This window comes from Bidens hawaiensis, unplaced genomic scaffold (assembly GCF_021521415.1).
Source record: "Bidens hawaiensis isolate Kalapana, Puna unplaced genomic scaffold, B.hawaiensis_p1.1 tig00013187_1, whole genome shotgun sequence".
In the NCBI taxonomy this organism is placed as follows: Eukaryota; Viridiplantae; Streptophyta; class Magnoliopsida; order Asterales; family Asteraceae; genus Bidens; species Bidens hawaiensis.
Window position 1 is genome coordinate 260,351 of NW_027492113.1, and position 19,030 is coordinate 279,380.

The window sequence follows — 19,030 nt, forward strand, 5'->3', positions numbered from 1 at the left end:
TTATAAAAATACTGAAAGCGCCGAGGGGTGGGCTCCTCGCGCTGAGATTTGCACATGAACTCAAAATGAGTCATGCGCACAAGTCCAAACGGATGGACTTGGGATATGTGAATCCCATAAAATCGAAGCAGCGCACCCACAAACCTTGTCATCGGGAGATGAAGGTTGCAGTGGGTGAAAAAATGGCAATACAGGGAGATATAGCCGGTGGGCGGATCCGCCGCCGTTTGCCCGGCCGCCGGCAGCATGCAGCCATACTCAGGGAGAAAACCCTGAGAGGCGATAAGACTGTCAAAATCGGACTGTCTCAATTTACAGGGGATCTCATCCCACCTCTTCACTACCTTGGCCTTCCCCACCTCCTCCGATGAGGCCTCGGCAGCCCGTTTCCCCTTGCCGGTCTTCTTCAAAGTAGACATCACCAATGACTTTACACGGCGTTCGCTGGGGGAGATTGTGGTGTCTGGGCTATCAGACATACAACTGGGAATCAGACAGAGGTTACTTCAACAATGGAAATCTGGAAGCAGAAGACAGGCCCTAATCGGAAATCGGAATAAAAAGGGAAGGAAAGGAAAGCTCTGAAATAACAAGGAAAATAAAGAATAATAACTCAAAGTGCTTGCTTTTATAGGCCCAGGAGAGAGAGAAACAGGTACTGATCAGAGTCCACGCGCCCCCACTCGCAGGTGTAGACCAACGCGAGCGCGACACGTGTCCCTGACACTGTGTGAGGGGACATGAAAGGGAACGAAACAGGCACTGATCAGAGTTCACGCGCCCCCACTCGCAGGTGCAGGCCAACACGAGCGCGGCACGTGTTCCTGACACTGTGTGAGGGGACATGAAAGGCAACTGTAGCACCTCGAGCACACGAAAAGTCTGACACATGCCTCCATCTCTGACGCATGTCAGCACCAACCAACCACGTACATGGACGATTCGTTTCAACCAAAAGGATAGAATTTCGCGCAACGATGAGAAATAAAAAGAAAAGACAAACCCTATCAAAAGAGCAAACTATTAAGTCTAATATCTATCTTACCTCGCTCGCGCGAGACAAGACACACATTAGACTGGGGGGGCTTGAAGAGGTATGTACCCGCCTCAACATCGAGCGAGGCGGGTCAACCCACAAGATATACAAGAGGCTTGAAATCAAGATATTATGAAGGCACAAAGCCAAAACCTATGCGCATGGTGCATATCACATATGCTCACGCATATCACATATGCTCATGCATCACATATGCTCACGCGTATCACATGCTCACGCACCATATATGCTCACGCATATCACATCTGCGCGTGGCGCATCCGCGCATGGCGCATATCACATGCTCACGCATCATACATGCTCACGCATATCACATCTGCGCGTGGCGCATATTACATGTGCTTGCGCATATCACATCCGCGCATGAAACATCTGCGCGTGAGAATAAAGAGAAGACTTCGCGCATCCTCAGGATAGGCGCATATCACACGTGCACATAATCAACCTCGTCCTTATCCAAATCAGGATAAGGACAACCTTGATTGTGCTCGTCAGCAAACCTTCCAGAAGGTATCCTTTAAGGAATAAGAATATTCTGATGTTGACAGCTACCAATGAAAGGTGGACAACTCAGCAAAACCCATGTGCTACCACGTTATTGCACATGGGTCAGGTGAAATACCTGGGTCAGAGAATAATCAATGAAAAAGCACCAGGTGTCCCAAGGACACGTGGCGCAAAGCAACAGGAGGAGGCCAAAAAGGCCCTAATGGGATCTGAGCCCAATCATTGGAAACCCTAGCACTATAAATACCACACCACCTCCACAAGGAGAGGGGACGGCAGAAAATAGTAAGCAAGAAAATACATTCCAATTCCTTACTCTCAGATTATTATCTTCTCCTACAAACTCTTATTCTCACACCGGAGGGTTACCCCAAAGAGGACCCCTCTGTCCCTTTCTGAGGGGTAAGTTCACGGTGCTGCTCGTTTTGTAGGTGGAAGAACTCGTACTCCGGAGAACCATCGGTGAAATAGCATAATCATACCCGAGGAAAGTTGATCGTCTACCAGTGAGTCGATACACGTTTCTTCAGCAGATAACCAATATAAATGAAAATCACGTTTGTTATATATTAGCCGCGTGCAAAAAGACCATGTTAGGGAGTAACACAAATGCATAATATTCAAACTAGTTATGAATATCTGTTCTAGAAGTAAATATGACTATATGAGAAATTTAGGGTGATACGTAAGAGTCGTATAAAACATTTGTATGTTACGCATTTATAGTTTGATGTGATAGCGGAGTAAAAGGTTATGCAATCGCTTTGTATATCACACTTGGAAGTATTTGTAGTCTTCGTAGTTTTCAATATATTCTTAGTTCTGAAATAAATGTTCATTTTAAAAAATTAAAACTAGTTTTAGATAAAAAGCCGTAAGAAACAACATAACATCAGTTAACAAAAACAAATGATAACATAATATCATATTGTTTAATATAACAAAAACATAGTTTACTAAATTTATTAGAAAAAAATTGTACGTATTACAATTGTTCTTTTATGTTTTTTCATCTTTTTAGAAACACTCAATTGCATATTCATGAGTAACGCCGACAAGCTTATCTTTCTCTACGGCACATATCACGAAATGTTAATTATCAATAATGCGATTGTGCAAACTTTCTACGTATTCTATTATTGAGAAACACCTCTAAGCATGCACTGTCGTAATAGGCAAAATCAATGCTAGCTTTCATAATCGATAACATATGATAAGATTTAAGTTTCCTTGTCTCCACTATCACATTAGCAAGGTTGGCGATGCATTTAAGCCACCATATAAAGTCATGCGGACTCAAAGCCGTATATTTTTAAGCAATTCGATGTTATCCTCGTTAAAGTCATCACTAAACTCTTGAATTTCATTTGTACTCGGGTCTCTTGAATTCTCAAAACCTCCACTCATGCAAGGGAAGATCACCCGTCGCCGTCTTGACTTTGCTATTGAAGGCTCTGGTGAAGCCTTAATAGGAGAGCATTCATATTGAGGTGGGCGAACATAACTCTCCATCATTTACAACATGTGAATAATTAGCTTTCTATAATTTAAAGAACACTATGTAGAAGTGGATTAAATACATTTCCTTTAGTTGATTCCACTAGTAAAACTGCTTTTGACGTTCTCTTAATAACATATCCATGAGCCTTAAGGTGTGGACATTCTTTTAATAAACATATTGTTCTTGTTTCATCTCTTTTAACTTACGTGATAATTTAATATTCTTTTCCTACCCATGTGTGATAATTTTGGGGCATTTATGCCATTTATATCATTCCTGGTTTTTTTTCTATCATACATATATAAATGGTAATTCATTCAATTATCATATGTTAATCAAACAAGGATGAAGGGCCGGTAAAGATTTATTTCATTCATTGTTCATTTCATTATCTCATTGATTCAATTCTCTTATCATTTCATTATCCCATATCAAATAGACGTTAGAGCTTTTCTTCAAATCCAAATCTACTCAGTTAAGGACTTAAAGTACGAATAACTGTATTTTAGTGATATGAATTGTTTGGCCTTCGAGTAAGAGCTGCTCAACGTTTCTTAAACTTTTAATGTAGCATTCTTTCTCTCTTTCTTTTTCTGATTGTTGATATTATGATTTTTAGTGATAATTTTGATACGCTTTTGTACTTCCTAATATGATTTTTTTCGTTTTTGAATGATGTTATAACTTACCTTTGTGAACCGGTTACTAATTAAGTATGGTAACTAGCTTTGGTTTTGCGTATTGTTATATGTTTTGAGAGGTAAAGATTGTCTTGCTCGTTTTGTATGCTTTAGACAATTTTTGTATTGATGTATAACGGTTATGTGCGACTGTGTTGAGGTGTATAGTTGATCATAGAAATTATACATTGTTTGAATATGTCTGTATGTTGAGGGACCGATTATAAGAAAGAGATCCATTATCTCAATCTGTATATCTGTATGTGTTATTGTATGTCAAGAGGCGTATGAATCAATCACTAGAAAGAAAATATAACCTCGACTATGATATTAAGCATTCATATAAAACCAAATGTCATTACCCATTATCTATGAGACACATTTATGTATTTTAAAGGTTGGATGTTGTGATCATAGCAAAAACATTATTTTGTATCAATTATTTCAACCCGATACAAAGACAATCAGACAAAATCGATCGTACGGAACGTTTTAAAAAAAATGAATAAGATGCATTTTAAATGATTGATCAATAATGTTGCACTAAACGTCAATCCTAGGTTTCAATAATGTCTATAAAAAATGAATAAGATGCATTTTAAATGATTGATCAATAATGTTGCACTAAACGTCAATCCTTGGTTTCAATAATGTGTATATAATCTGACTATTTATTAATAGTTTTGATGATTAATATACCTTTATTTTAGCAAACAGGTAACTATACTTGTCTAGGTGTGTGTAGATGTATATTTTATTTACATTTTTTTATGAAAGTGATAAAATTTATATAACTAAATTAAAGTAATTTAAGATACGCTTGGTTAGGGACCACAATTCCTGACATGTTACGAAAAAAATATAGGTTTAGGGACCACATTTGTTCTAATATTTTATTATATATGTAAATTTAATTTTGTTAATTGAGAAGGAAAGATGAATACATAAAACAATTAAACACAAATAACTAAAACGTTTTATATAAATAAAAGTACTTAATTGTTTAAATTGCTACAAAGTCACTATGTATTATTCATATTCGTAAATGAACGTAGAATGGGTTGACCTACAAGTCTACAACAAAACCCGGACACGACACATATTTAAATGGTCGACACGACTTGACACAAATAAGTAGATGAGCTGGGTTAGGGTTGAAGAATCTCAATCCACCAACCCAAAACCTATCAGCCTGTCAACCCACCAACCAGACACGATTCGATTGACACTCCTGAGTTTGGCCATCTTGAATATAGTACTTTCTTTTTTCTTTTCTTATTAAACATTTTGCTACATTTTATGTTAATTACTTCATGTAATATATACTAGATGATTCTCAGCGCGTTGCGCCGAGTCTATCGAGTTATACGTTTTCTGTCCATTTTTAATGGTTTTTTTACAAAAGCCTTAGGTCATTATATTTAGATTAGTATTTACATATTTTGCCTCCCGGGCATACAAAAGATGTCCACTTCATGGCGATTTCAAACGGACTGTGTTCGAGGTGGATCACAAAAGCCTTTCTTGAAATCAATCTATGGGTCGCTAATCTTGGGCAGATTGCTTGTCCCGATATCTAGACCTCTTCGTGACATGCTTACAGCTGCGAAATGTGTTTATTGTTTTGTCATCCAATGGATCATTTGATTTGCTATGTATTTTAAAATTTTATACTTACAACCCAAAAATGTGAGTTTTCTTTTTGTTCCATTGGGCAACTCTATTTTGTGATTGTTAGTGTAGATGTTGGTGGTGTATTGATTGGGTTTGGTTGGTTGGTGAGGGTTCATACACAGAAAAGAAAATCAAGTTATAATATATATGTAAATCAAGATATTATTTAATAGGTATATTGATTTTAACCATTTGAATATTACGCACCATTGCCACTTTGGTTGGGTGGTTATGATGTGAAACCAAAGGTCAAATGTTCAATCCCTGTTAAGTGCAAACATTTAGTCATTAAAAACAATAAAAATAAATAAATTGAATATAATGCTTTCTAGTTAAAAAATACTTATTTAAAGGTGGATTAAAAACACAATTTTTAAAACTTTGCATCATTTCTATAGTTGACTCCCCAAATAAAACTGATTTTTAGTGTGTATTTTTTAATAAATTTCTCTTGAACACGTATCCATAAGGCTATACGGTATACTTATCACTCACCGCTTACCATCACTGTCGCGTCATTGTCATCACTCAGCACGGTATGGGTCCCGCTCATCACTTACCCTCACCGTTCTCCTTTTCTTTCTCTCTAGACCTTCTTCAATGCATGGACAACTCAACATAGAAATCTTCGATGCATTGAGATCTTCATGTAGAAATCATCGTTCCTTGACGTGACTATGTGAATTGGCCCTTGTGGCAGCCACCTCATCTACCCTCAAGGTGAATCGACAGGTAAACCAGGTAGCCTAAGCCTTACTTTCTAGCAATATTTTGTTCTTATTACATCTCGAGTGATAGTTATTAATATTTTAATTTTTCTATCAATAATATCCCAAGGAAGGTGACCTAAATTAATCATTTTAGCTATAAAAGGTGTAAAGTTGTAAGTAAGGACTAACTTACAAATCGGTGACTATTTAAAATTTGATACTTTTTTCTAATTATTTGGTAGAAGTCTAACTGATATCTTGTTGGGTCCAACCTTATTAAATTATGCCTTCGATTTAAATCAAAATTGTGACAATATTCAAATATTTATGGTTTTAAGTTCATTTGGGCCGTTTGTGTCTACTCCTCACATATTAAATCATGTGTAGGATTAGATGTGTGACACTCCTCTTATATTCTGGTCTCATATAATAATAATAATAATAATAATAATAATAGTAGTAGTAGTAGTAGTAGTAGGTTGTTTAGATATCAAAGGCTTGTAGTCCAATGATATTATGATATTAAAATGGTTAAGGTTTTAGTCTCTTGTTGGACAATGTGTCGATTTAGATTTAGTAGTAGGCTTATGATAATTAATAAGTTACAATATTAATACATAAAATAAATTTATAACTAAAACTAATTCAACTATTTAAGCCAAAATTTTACCTTTTCCAATCATTAGATACTAGGGAAATCAATCTGAAGTTTAGACTTACCTAGCCCCAGCCAAAGACAGATTATTCACCACACTCAATATTCTTCCACCAACCCCGTTAGGCTTTTATTAAGGGTCATACTAGGGATACCCAGACGTCTATACGCCCTGTATAAGACTATACGGGGCGTACTGGGTCTGTATAAGGCTATATGGGACATATATGGGGGCCTATACGCCCCATATGGCCCTATACTAGATGTATTAATGGGTTGTTTTTAGCAAAAAAGGTGGTGTCCCTATAATACCCTTTTATTAACTGGGTCGAATCACATCCCGATCTTTGCCTATAAAAATCTTCAATACCCTTTTCCACAGCCCTTCTTTCTCCGTCTGGAACCTCCAAAATATTTAGTTAAAAGCGAATAATTAATCGTCTTTAGTCTAGAGAGCCCAAGACTTCCACTTTCAACATAATAGTAACCCTATCCCATGCCATCCAATGAATCTTATGCACATTATTTGTTCCTTCCAATAAAAACCTTCTCATAACACCTTCTGAAGTCTCTACCACTTTAGTTGGAGCTTTAAAAAGCGAGAATAAATGTTCGGCAGGATTTCAAGTTTCAAGTACAGACTTTATCAAAGTCACTCGACCACCAATCGGTAAAGACTGTGCTTTCCATAACGATAATCGCCTTTCGAACACTTCGACAACAAGCTATTCAAAAAGAATAAAGAAAAAAGAGAGTTTTGTTTTAAATAAATATTTCATTTATTCATTTAAAATGGTTATTGAACAGTTTATTACCTTGAAGTGGTTATAATTAATTTTAGATCACATTGCAACTCATAATTTTACCGGTCAAACCGAAAATTCAAACGTGAGTAAAGAGGCATCCAAGCAACGAAAAACGCCTACCTTCGTAGAAAAAAAATCTTGGGTGAACGGATTGTATGAATTTTTTCTTTTTTCATTTCTCAATGATATCATAACTTAAGTTTTTGAACCCTTACCAAGTGTGGTAACTAGCTTTGATTCAATGTACTGTTGTATTTTTTTGAGACAATGAGACATATAGATCGTTTCGCTTACTTTGTGTCATCATTTTTGTATTGATGAATATGAATCATGTGTGTTGAGGTGTTTTATCAATCCTATGAAATTATACGTTGTTAAAATATCTTTGCGCTACCCATCAACTTTCTTGGCGAAGTACACTTTTAGTGCAAGTTTTTTTTCTTTGTTTTATGTATATATAGGCTACCCTTGAACAAATTTTTTTAGACCGCATTATCTATCAACTTTTCTTCTATGTCCATCACTGTCTACGTGTTGGGTGACTGAATTTTAGAAAGACAGATACCCTTTCAATCTATATGTATGTGTGTGTGGTTCAATCTCTAGAAAGAGAAATATCTAGGCTACGTTATTAAGCAACAATGTGAAACCATTTGTGATTGGTTACCAGTTATGTATGATGATTTTCAATGTCATGCCAATCCATTAATGTTTCTGTTTGCAAGCTATTAAAATTTATTTGTTATTCAAGTTTATGTGTTATGCATGTTACAGGATTATGGTTGGCTCCTTTTACACACTTAGAGCCAATACAAACCCTCAATTAATGGATGTGATTATATAATGTAGGATTTATGGTCGTAATGGGCCAAATGTTAGGAGTTATTTGAATGCAATCATAAAAATTCATTACACACAGTAAATGGGATCAATTCCAAACGCGAATATTCAATGTTTTAAAAACCAGTATGTATCGGCCAGTTGAAGCGGTTATACGAGATTTTGAAAAGGCTACCGAAGTTTAGAGCCCGATATTTTTAGGCGGTTTGCTATATCATCGTACCGTCGGTTTTTTTAAATACCGGTATTAAACCTAAGAGATTTTTTTTATATTTTTTCTTGGCCCGTATATTTTTAAAATGACTTTTAGCATAGCGGAATGAATTGAAACGAGTATTCACGATAAATGATGATTCGTTAATCAACCAATTTTGTATCATGCAAATCCAAGGTTGGTTTATTTACATCTTTTGTAATTGATTAATTTCGTATATAAAGTACAAACTTCCTATTTGATTCGATCATCCTTCATGCCATGTGATATTTGGTTCAAATGTGATGTTTATTAATGTACTTTTAGTTATTTTTTGAGTTGAAGTTATTTATATGAAATTACAGGGTAAACTATTCAACCGGTTGTACCAATTTTGAACCAAATTCGGGACAAGTAAATTACCGGATTTTAAAATATTGCAAATATTTGTTGCGGGCTACACCAATAATTTCATCTCAATACCAAAGATATAACTCAATATCAACAATATAACTTTATAGAATAAATTGAATTTTAATAATATAAACTTTAAGTAATTAACTTACGATAGTTTATACTTACAGTTATATTAATAACACTCATAACTTTTATTTCATAACTTTTATTTTTGTTGCCAATAACAACCCTATATATAATCATGACTAAAAGTTGATTTTCAAGATTTGAACCCGTGACCTCAAGGTTATGAGCATTGCGAGCTATCAAACTGCTCTACCCCACATCGAAGAGAAGAACTGAAAGCAAATATATAAGCAAGGATTAAATACGTCCCTCTGCCAGATATGTACAAATTAAATAGCCTATTTATACAGAATGGTATAGAGGTTGTCTATGATCATTGATCATAGAAATGAAATAAAGATAGATTTTAATCATTTTCAACTCGATCTTGTTACACCTGGTAACAAACATGCATGAACTACATGAATTGTGTGTCGTGATAGTCCAAAGTCTCGATAGTTAGTTCTTAGGCTTCCAGATGAAAAATAACGTCGATGAAGCCGATGCAAATATCCATATAAAGGATTAAAAGTAAAAGTAATTTTTGTAACGGACCCAATAATTTGACATATATATATATATATATATATAATTATTTCTCGATTATTCAAATCCAAGTAGTCTATTTGTATAATTTCAACCACAATAAAATTTGAAAGTTGTAATAAACGTTTGTTAAAAAGATTAAAAATACATTAGTAGCAATCGTTGACGTTTAATAACTTGTTTAATATGATCTGATTGTACATAAATATAATACTGTTACACGTCATTTATATTTTTAATTATTGTTACAAAGACACATACTTACTTTTATAGTTTACTTTTATAAATTGTAACACGATATCATTAGATTAATAAGTTATAATTCAATGTTAACTAGTTAATGTATATAAATGGGTGGTATAGTGGATAAGATATCACAAATTATTTTACATGAGTTTTGTCTTTTCTTTCTTATTAAACTTCTATTACGGCCTATTCTTGAGTTTTTTTTGAAAGAAAAGGAAAACTAAGGATAGTTAAAAGGTGTTCTTGAGTTTTTTTTAGTATGGAAAGAAAAAGAGTAAGAGGAGTTAAGAGTGACTAAATTAATGTTTTTTTTCCAATAAATTATCCTCTAAAAAATGAGCTGATTACTAAAGATAACATAGTTGTCATTTTCTTTCTGTAAGGTCCATTTCATTAGTAGTCTTTCGTATTTGTACCTAGTGTACGTTTACGTTGTTTATTCGTTTACGTTTGTATGGTTGGCCCCGAGGTCTCTGTATTTGGAGGCCATTGGGCATTATTAATGAAAGAGGTGTATGAGTAAACACACACATATATATAAGGTGTATGTATCTCATACACCAACCTAACCCTTGCTTTTTCACATCCAAGTATTCCATATTTTCTGTAACTCTAAAACTCTCTCTAACCCCTCACCCTTCCCTTAACTTTCGGCCTACACTACCCACACACAAGATCCGAGATCTCGGTCCGACTAGTTGTTTTCGCCAACTAGTTGTGAGGTTGATCCAAGAACAACTAGTATTTAGTTTGTTTTGTTGTTTGATCCGGTTTCGGGACCTACACTTTCCTCTAATTTCCTTCCAACTCAAAAACACACCTAATTAAACAAAATTTCCTTTTATTCCCTTTCTTATCATTCCCTCTCTTTTCCTTTTCTTTCCTTGATTAAAAAACTCAAAAACAATACGTTACTGCTACATTTTGCGTTGATTACCTTCATGTGATACATATTGTAATTTATAATATTATATTCAGTAGTTATAAACGATAATATACTTCATGCAATGCATTCAAGCCGTATTCTAGAACAATGACACAACATTAAAATATGCAACAATGATTAAAAACACGTGAAATTAAAACCTAAATTCATCTTTCCATATCCAATAATTTCCAATAATAAACACCTTATAAGTTATAACATAGCACATTTCCCCTCTATAAATAGAGGTTCATGTTCCAACTTTCAAATCACAAAAACAAGAGTGAGTGTAGTAAGAAAAGGAAACAAAGCAAACTATGTTGAAGTCTCAAATCAACCGGTCTCACTCTCTTTACAACCGAATCCCAATCCGCAAGCCTTTCGTTAGCGGTGACTCCACCAACCATTCCTCTTCCTCCGCCTACTCCCCTGCCATCCTCCACCAACACACGTCCACCAAGAAATCTAATGCAACCCGTGCTAGGCCTACCTCAAATGTAGGTAGTATTAAAGCCATATCAATTCCCTTTCTTACCAAGGGCACTACCGTCAAGGGCGTCATCTCGGTTCAACCAACTATTAGCTCCGCCCTTGATGGTGTAAGTGTCGGTGGCGTTGTTGATGTTGCCACTGATTTTCTAGGGCTTTCATTCTTGCTGGAGATCGTTTCTAATGACCTTGATGGTATGTATATATAATGTTATTACATATTCAAAAACAAGATGTTAGATAAATGATAAATGACAGTTTAAAGGTTAGAATTATAAAACCATATTGATATTAGATTGAATATAAAAGACCTTAGTTTTTGTATTTAAAACGAGCTACATACAACATAATAAGCACGAGTTTGTTACACGAACTTTATGCGAGTTATGAAGAACAATAAGCTTGAACATGGATGCTACTTCATGTAACTAACACCATTGGCGGATCTTATAAGGGGTCAAAGTGGGCCTCAGCCCATCCGTCTTTTTTGCTTAGTAGAGTAATTTTTTTCGGAAATTCTAAAAAATATTATATGTATTGAGTCCGGCCTATCCATGTTATTTATGTCAGCCTCATCCATATTATTGTGTCTTGCCCACAAATATTATGATTGAATTGAATATAGAGTTATTATTGTTTGACAGCCTGACCCGAAACTTAGAATTAGGAAAAGAAAATTGGGTTTCGTGAATTTCGGCCCATCCATACTAGATGTTTAAGATCCACCACTGGCTGGCACGTTGATTTCTTGAAAAGTTACAAAAAGCTAAGAACATAGGTTTAGAATTAGGTTTTTGGATCTATAAAGAAGACATACAACATAATAAACACATGTTTGTAAAACTTCACGTAACTAACACATCGATTTCTTATAAAAAATACAGAATTTTGTTCGCTTTTAAAAGTTTGTCAACTATATATCATCAAAAGTCCATGTTCGAAGTTGTAATTTTTTTTTTCCATTTTTTGGTTACAGCAAAAGGAAATCAAAAGACAGTGAAGGCGTTTGCAAAATATAATGCATTGGATTTTGACATTAGTGTGTACACATATAATTGTGAATTTGATGTCCCTGATGATTTTGGGGAAATAGGAGCTGTGTTGGTTGAAAATAAGTATAGCAAGAAGATGTTCTTCAAAACCATTGTTCTTGATAATGGTGTTACTTTCACATGTGAATCATGGGTTCACTCCAAATATGATAATCCTGAGAAAAGAATATTTTTCACCGACAAGGTAGACCCTAACCTTATTTATTTTTATATCTAATAATTAGGGATGACGGGAACTCGAGCTTGATGGAAAAATTCAAAACCCGGCTTAACTATAACGAGTAATACCTGACTCATTAGGGTTTGAGATTAGTTTTGAAATTTTTCATGGGTTTGAAATTTGTAATATACCCGATTATATCGGCCTATTTACCCGATTATATATCTATATATCTCATGCACCCAATATAACTTTTTTTATATTAATATATAATACTCTGAACGTTTTAAATATATTATTTGTTGGAACTTGCTTACAACAATTATTTGAGACATATTATTTTTGTGGTAATCGTTATTTGTAATTAAGTAGTTATATTTTTTTCAAAATTTGACGGGTTTGGAAACCCGAAACCAGACAAGTAATTACTCTATTAAAACCCGATGAATCTGGTACGGGTTTTATGATTAGGTATGAGTTTGAAAATACCTAACCCGGCCTAAACCCGACTCATTATTATCCCTATAATAATTGGTTATATATACAGGCACTAGTACAGCACTAGATCACATAAAAAAAGTGTATTTTGTGTAAGTATAAGAAAAATTGGCACTAGAACAAATAAAAAAGTGTGTTTTGTCAAGTAGGCTAAGAAAATTGCGAATATGACGTGTGTGACAGTTTGACACCTAACATTTTTAGTTCTAAACAACAAACTCTCATTAAACAAATACATGACAAAAAATAAAACAAAAAAATAAAACACGATCATACAACACAAAACTACATCATAATAGTTGAACAAATCCATACATCACAGTTTTCATCGTTTTCAAACTCATTAAACAAATAAACAATTTTAAAAAAAATGTCTTAATGTTTAAGAAAGTAGGGGAACTTGAAAACTTTAACAAAAGTTATTTATATTTTAATCTTAACCATTGATAAGATAGATACGACGATAAGATACCTTTTTAACCTGCTCCCTAAATCAACTTTTTAGTTGATTAAATTGATATGTTGTAGTTTAGTCATTAGTAGAGGTGGGCAAAAAACTGGTTCACCCAATGACCCGAAAATTAAGCCAAAACTAAATTAGTTTGAAACTGATTATTTAGAAACCGGTTTGGAATCGATTGAAACCGTAGATTCAGAACCGGTTTCTAATTCTCTCTACCGAAACCGATTAAAACTTGTCAAAAACCGATCATAACCTGAACGAACCGGTTGATCACCGATCAACAAACCGGTTTTAACCCGAACTAAAACCAATCATAAACCGGTTTGTAATTTTCTCTATCAAAACCGATTAAGCGAACCAAAACCGGCTAAACCTGACAAAAACCGATCATAACTCAGACGAAACTGACTGTAAAACAACCAATAAATCGGTTTTAATTCAAACCGAAACCAATCATAAACCGGTTTTGACTTTTATTAACTAAATCGGACCAGTTTGTGCAACATTAGTAATTAGTATAAACTTTTAAGCGGCTTAAATGTTGCCTTAAAAGGTTAAAAGGACCCAAAGTTTTTAAAACAAAATAATTAAAAATACAAAAATGGACATTCAATAATCATAATTTGAATTGTTTGTGTAGTCGTATCTTCCATCGGAAACACCTAAGGCACTGAAGTCGTTAAGAGAGAAAGATCTAGAATCGCTTCGAGGCAACGGCCAAGGAGAGCGTAAATCACCCGAGAGGATTTACGATTACGACGTGTACAATGATCTCGGATCTCCGGACCTGAGCTTAGGTTTAGCACGACCGGTGCTAGGTGGTGATGAACATCCTTACCCTAGGCGGTGTCGTACTGGTCGTAAAATGTCCTCTAAAGGTACACATTTTTCATTGTATCACACGAGAGAACTTCTTATTACAGAGAGAATTATAGAACTAATAAAGGAGTTTTTTTTTTTAATTTTTTAAAAATATATTTAAAAAATATTTTCAAATTTTTTTTGTTTCAACCTTTTTATATGTTGTTATTTTTAAAATAAATAATAAAAAAATCGATATAGTGCAAATATGCAATATATCGATTTTTTTTGTTACATACGTGCAATAGTGGTTAATTGCATATATGTAATAGTGTGTATTGTATATGTGCAATAATATTATATTATATGCAAAAAAAGAAAAAAACGTCGATGTAAGGCATATATACAATAGTGTTGTATTTACATACATAAAATATTGTGTATTAAATATGTGTAATAGTGTTGTATTAGATGCAATACAACAGGATTGCATATATGCAATACACACCATTGCTTATGTGTACTAAATCGACTTTTCTTTTTTATAACTTTTCCTATTTTTACAAGAAGAATGTTCTGAAAAGTGTTTAAATATTCAATATGCTATGATTTAATGAAAGATTGAATTTGAAATTTTACAAAATTATGTGATGAAATTACTGATAATCGTTAAAATATTTGATTTGGTATGAATGAATATTAGACTAGATTTAGAGTTCTGCCGATTACCAGTGGGATTTACTGAAACTTGTTTAAAATGTTGATATGAGATGAATGAATGTCACATTTACTTATTACGAGAGGAATTTACCGGATGCTGTTTAAATATTTGATATGTGATGAATGAGTTTCAGATCGGATTTTGAGTTTTGTTTCCGAAAATTGTTTAAACATTTGATCTAATTTGAAAGAATGCTAGGTAGGATTTAGAATTTTGATTAAGAAAAGAATTCATAAAATATAACAAAACATGTTGTGTTGAATTACAGATCCATTGACGGAGACCAGAACTTTGACGCCGTTTTATGTACCCGCGGACGAAGACTTTTCAGAGATTAAGGAAGCTACCTTTGGAGCAAGAACATTATACTCTGTGCTTCATGGAGTTGTACCAATTCTAGAATCAATTGTGACAGACAAGACCGAGGGGTTTCCGTTATTCACCTCCATAGACAAGCTTTATAATGAAGGTGTTAATGTTCCTCCACCTGATAATGGGATTATTAGTGTCTTACCTAGACTCATCAAAAGGGCTACTGACGCTACAAACACCGTTATCAAGTTCGAGACCCCTGAAACCATTGACAGTAAGCATTTATTTAACAGTTTGCATCTTTTATGTTTTTGCGTATAATTGGTGGCTCTAATTGTAGGAGACACGTTCTCTTGGTTCCGTGATGAGGAATTTTGCAGACAAATGCTTGCTGGTCTCAATCCTTACAGCATACAGCTGGTTACTGTATGTATTTAACTTATAATCCTTAAATAAGATGTTTTGTAAGTGGTTACGAGTTTATAACATGTGTGCATATTTAGGAATGGCCATTGACGAGTAAATTGGACCCTGAAATCTACGGGCCAGCTGAATCCGCAATCACAAAGGAGATTGTAGAGGAAGAGATTAAAGGGTTCATGACTCTTGACGAGGTAATGAAAAACAAAAAACCAATTATAATGCTTTATGATTACGTTCTCATGCCTTGTGTTCTTGCAGGCTTTAGCACAAAAGAAATTGTTCATGTTAGATTACCATGATTTGCTTTTACCTTATGTTAACAAAACAAGAGAGCTTAAAGGGTCAGTTTTATATGGTTCAAGAACTTTAATGTTCCTTACTCCTAGTGGAACATTAAGGCCACTAGCTATTGAGTTGACTCGCCCACCGTCTGATGGTAAACCACAGTGGAAACATGTCTATACACCCGCATGGGATGCCACGGGTGCATGGCTTTGGAAGCTAGCCAAGGCTCATGTTCTTTCCCATGATTCCGGTATTCACCAACTTGTTAGCCATTGGTTAAGAACTCATGCTGTTACCGAGCCTTACATAATTGCTACCAACCGTCAGCTCAACCAGATGCACCCAATTCGACGACTACTTCTCCCTCATTTCCGTTACACTATGCAAATTAATTCTCTAGCTCGATGGCTTCTTGTTAATGCTGGTGGTATCATAGAGTCAACATTTACTCCTGGAAAATATTGTATGCAAATTTGCTCTGATGCATATGATCAACTATGGCGCTTTGATCATGAAGCACTTCCATCTAACCTAATTAGCAGGTATTATTTTTTTGCCTGAAAGAGGATACGTATAAGGTTACTTACACATTTGGTCTTGTAGTTTACTCATATGAAAGTTTTGATACAATTTTTTTAAAAAGTTATTACTATGTAAATATTCTAATAATAATAAAAAAAAATTGTTTAGGGGTATGGCGGTTGAAGATCCAACTGCACCACATGGTGTGAAACTAACAATCGAGGATTATCCGTTTGCTAACGATGGTTTACTCATTTACGATGCCATTAAACAATGGGCAACTTCTTATGTCAATCATTATTACCCGCAACCGAATCTAGTCGAATCTGATGAAGAGCTTCAAGCATGGTGGAATGAAATCCGTACAGTTGGTCATGGTGACAAGAAAAATGAACCATGGTGGCCACAACTCAAAACCCAACAAGATTTGATTGGAATTGTTTCAACCATAATGTGGGTGCCATCTGGCCACCATTCCGCAGTTAACTTCGGTCAATATGACTTTGCGGGTTACTTCCCTAACCGACCAACAATTGCCCGCACCAAAATGCCTGACGAAGACCCCACAGACGAAGAATGGCAGTCGTTTATTAAGCGTCCCGAGGATGCTTTGTTAAAATGCTTCCCGTCTCAATTTCAAGCTATACAAGTGATGTCGGTTTTGGATGTTTTATCAAGTCATTCAGTGGATGAAGAGTACATTGGTGGTAATATCGAGGAGGCATGGAAGGCGGAGCCCGCTATAAAAGCAGCGTTTGAGGAGTTTCGTGGGAGACTAAACGAGCTAGAGGCAATCATAGACTCAAGGAACACGGATCCTAGTTTGAAGAACCGTACTGGTGCCGGTTTGGTTCCGTATCAGCTTCTTAAACCGTATTCTGAAGATGGTGTGACTGGTAGAGGTGTTCCAAACAGCATATCTATCTAGTTGGTTTGGTTTGGTGAAGTGTGATACATGGTCTGTGTGTTGTGTAATATAGTCATAAGCCATGGTTTGGTTGTGTTTTGTTGTTATTTGGAATAAGCTTATATATCATGTTGTATTGTTAATGCACGCCATTGTCAATGTAATTAATGAAGTAGCAACTGGAATAAATTTGTATCCTTTGGTTTCTCCTGGTTAAAATTTCCTTATTAACCAAACAAAACTTAATACCTGATTGGTTGTGATTAGAGGTGCACAATTCGGGATCGATTTCTGGTAAGAATCGCTTCCAAGCAATGTTGTAAAAGTAGGATTACAAGGTCGAGTACTCTCCGAGTACTCGCTACAAGGTATGTCACCGAGGCGAGTTTCTGTAAATCCACCTAGTTACTAAGAATCGGTCAAATGTGGTCAACCTTAGCCATAATTACATCTTATCGGTGAACTTTGACCGATTTTGACTCAAAAAAAATAAAACATAATTGTTATTTCAATAATATTAAAAAATAAATATCATTTTTTTAATTAATTATTAGTAATTTTTAGAATATTTTATATTTAAAAATATATTTCTTTTATTTATATTGATATTCACCTATTTTGTTATAAATATTAGTAAACTTATGATATTTGACATATATATAATAACCAAATATTAATTTTCTTTATATTTTCCATGTCCGAGTACTCTCCGATTACTCCCCGAGTACTCCGAGTACTCCCTCCAAGGGGGTCGGCCGCCTACGGACCGCCTAGCAACTTTTGCAACATTGCTTCCAAGTATGGTCGGATTTTGAACGGGTTTTGGCATTTTTTTATCAATTTTTAGGCTGGGCATGCCCAAGTTATGACCGGATAGAGGTGAAACCGGTTCCGGCCGGTCCGGGCTGGATCATGTTACGGGTACGTTTTTTTAGGAACCGAAACCCAGTTCTTAAATAATATGATTTACTTTCTAAATGTAAATAACTAAATTGTGATTTTTTTCCCAAACTAGTATTAGTGAGAAAGTATTTACCATTTTGGTGTGTTTTAAAAAATATTTACCAACTAGTGTTGATGGGAAAAAAATATTTAACCATTTTGGAGTTTTCCACTTATTTTATATTCATCTTATACTTTTAAAACTAACTTTTCTATTTTTAATCCATTTTTTTTATGTTTTATCATATTTTTTATAATTTTTTAGTCTGATAAATCTAACAACTTCTTTTTTATTTTTTGTGAATAAGCCTTTTTCTTATTTTTTTTAGTAACTCGTTCTTATTTTTTTCTTTTCTTATTTGATTTTTTTTTGTTTTCAAATATTTTTTTGTCTCATGTTTAAATAAATTCATTATACAAATTTTATTCTTCTGGATTTCGTTTTGTACCGTAACAAACCTAATCGGTATCGATCAAGTTCGTGTTAAATAGCCGCCACAATGTTTGCATTTAGCAATGCCTAGGTTTTACCAATTTAATTTGCTATTTTATTAAATATGCGCATTTTACGAGTTTATATTTTGGTTTAGATC

General features: G+C 34.5%; 1 protein-coding gene across 2 annotated transcripts in view; it reads left to right on the plus strand.

Moving 5' to 3' along the window:
• The window catches only part of LOC143543603 (lipoxygenase 2, chloroplastic-like), a 53,334-nt gene extending 35,723 nt beyond the window's left edge, over positions 1 to 17,611 (plus strand). The window contains exons 1-8 of one of the 2 annotated variants that reach the window (XM_077035886.1): positions 11,086 to 11,546; positions 12,328 to 12,587; positions 14,165 to 14,402; positions 15,315 to 15,632; positions 15,699 to 15,784; positions 15,862 to 15,972; positions 16,040 to 16,608; positions 16,757 to 17,611. In XM_077035886.1, coding sequence (XP_076892001.1) covers positions 11,180 to 11,546; positions 12,328 to 12,587; positions 14,165 to 14,402; positions 15,315 to 15,632; positions 15,699 to 15,784; positions 15,862 to 15,972; positions 16,040 to 16,608; positions 16,757 to 17,516 — 2,709 coding nt within the window. In that variant the 5' untranslated portion in view covers positions 11,086 to 11,179 and the 3' untranslated portion in view covers positions 17,517 to 17,611. Of the gene's footprint in view, positions 1 to 11,085; positions 11,547 to 12,327; positions 12,588 to 14,164; positions 14,403 to 15,314; positions 15,633 to 15,698; positions 15,785 to 15,861; positions 15,973 to 16,039; positions 16,609 to 16,756 lie in introns of those variants that run through there. The other variant, XM_077035887.1, reaches the window with a different exon arrangement.
• The last annotated feature ends 1,419 nt before the right edge of the window (positions 17,612 to 19,030 follow it).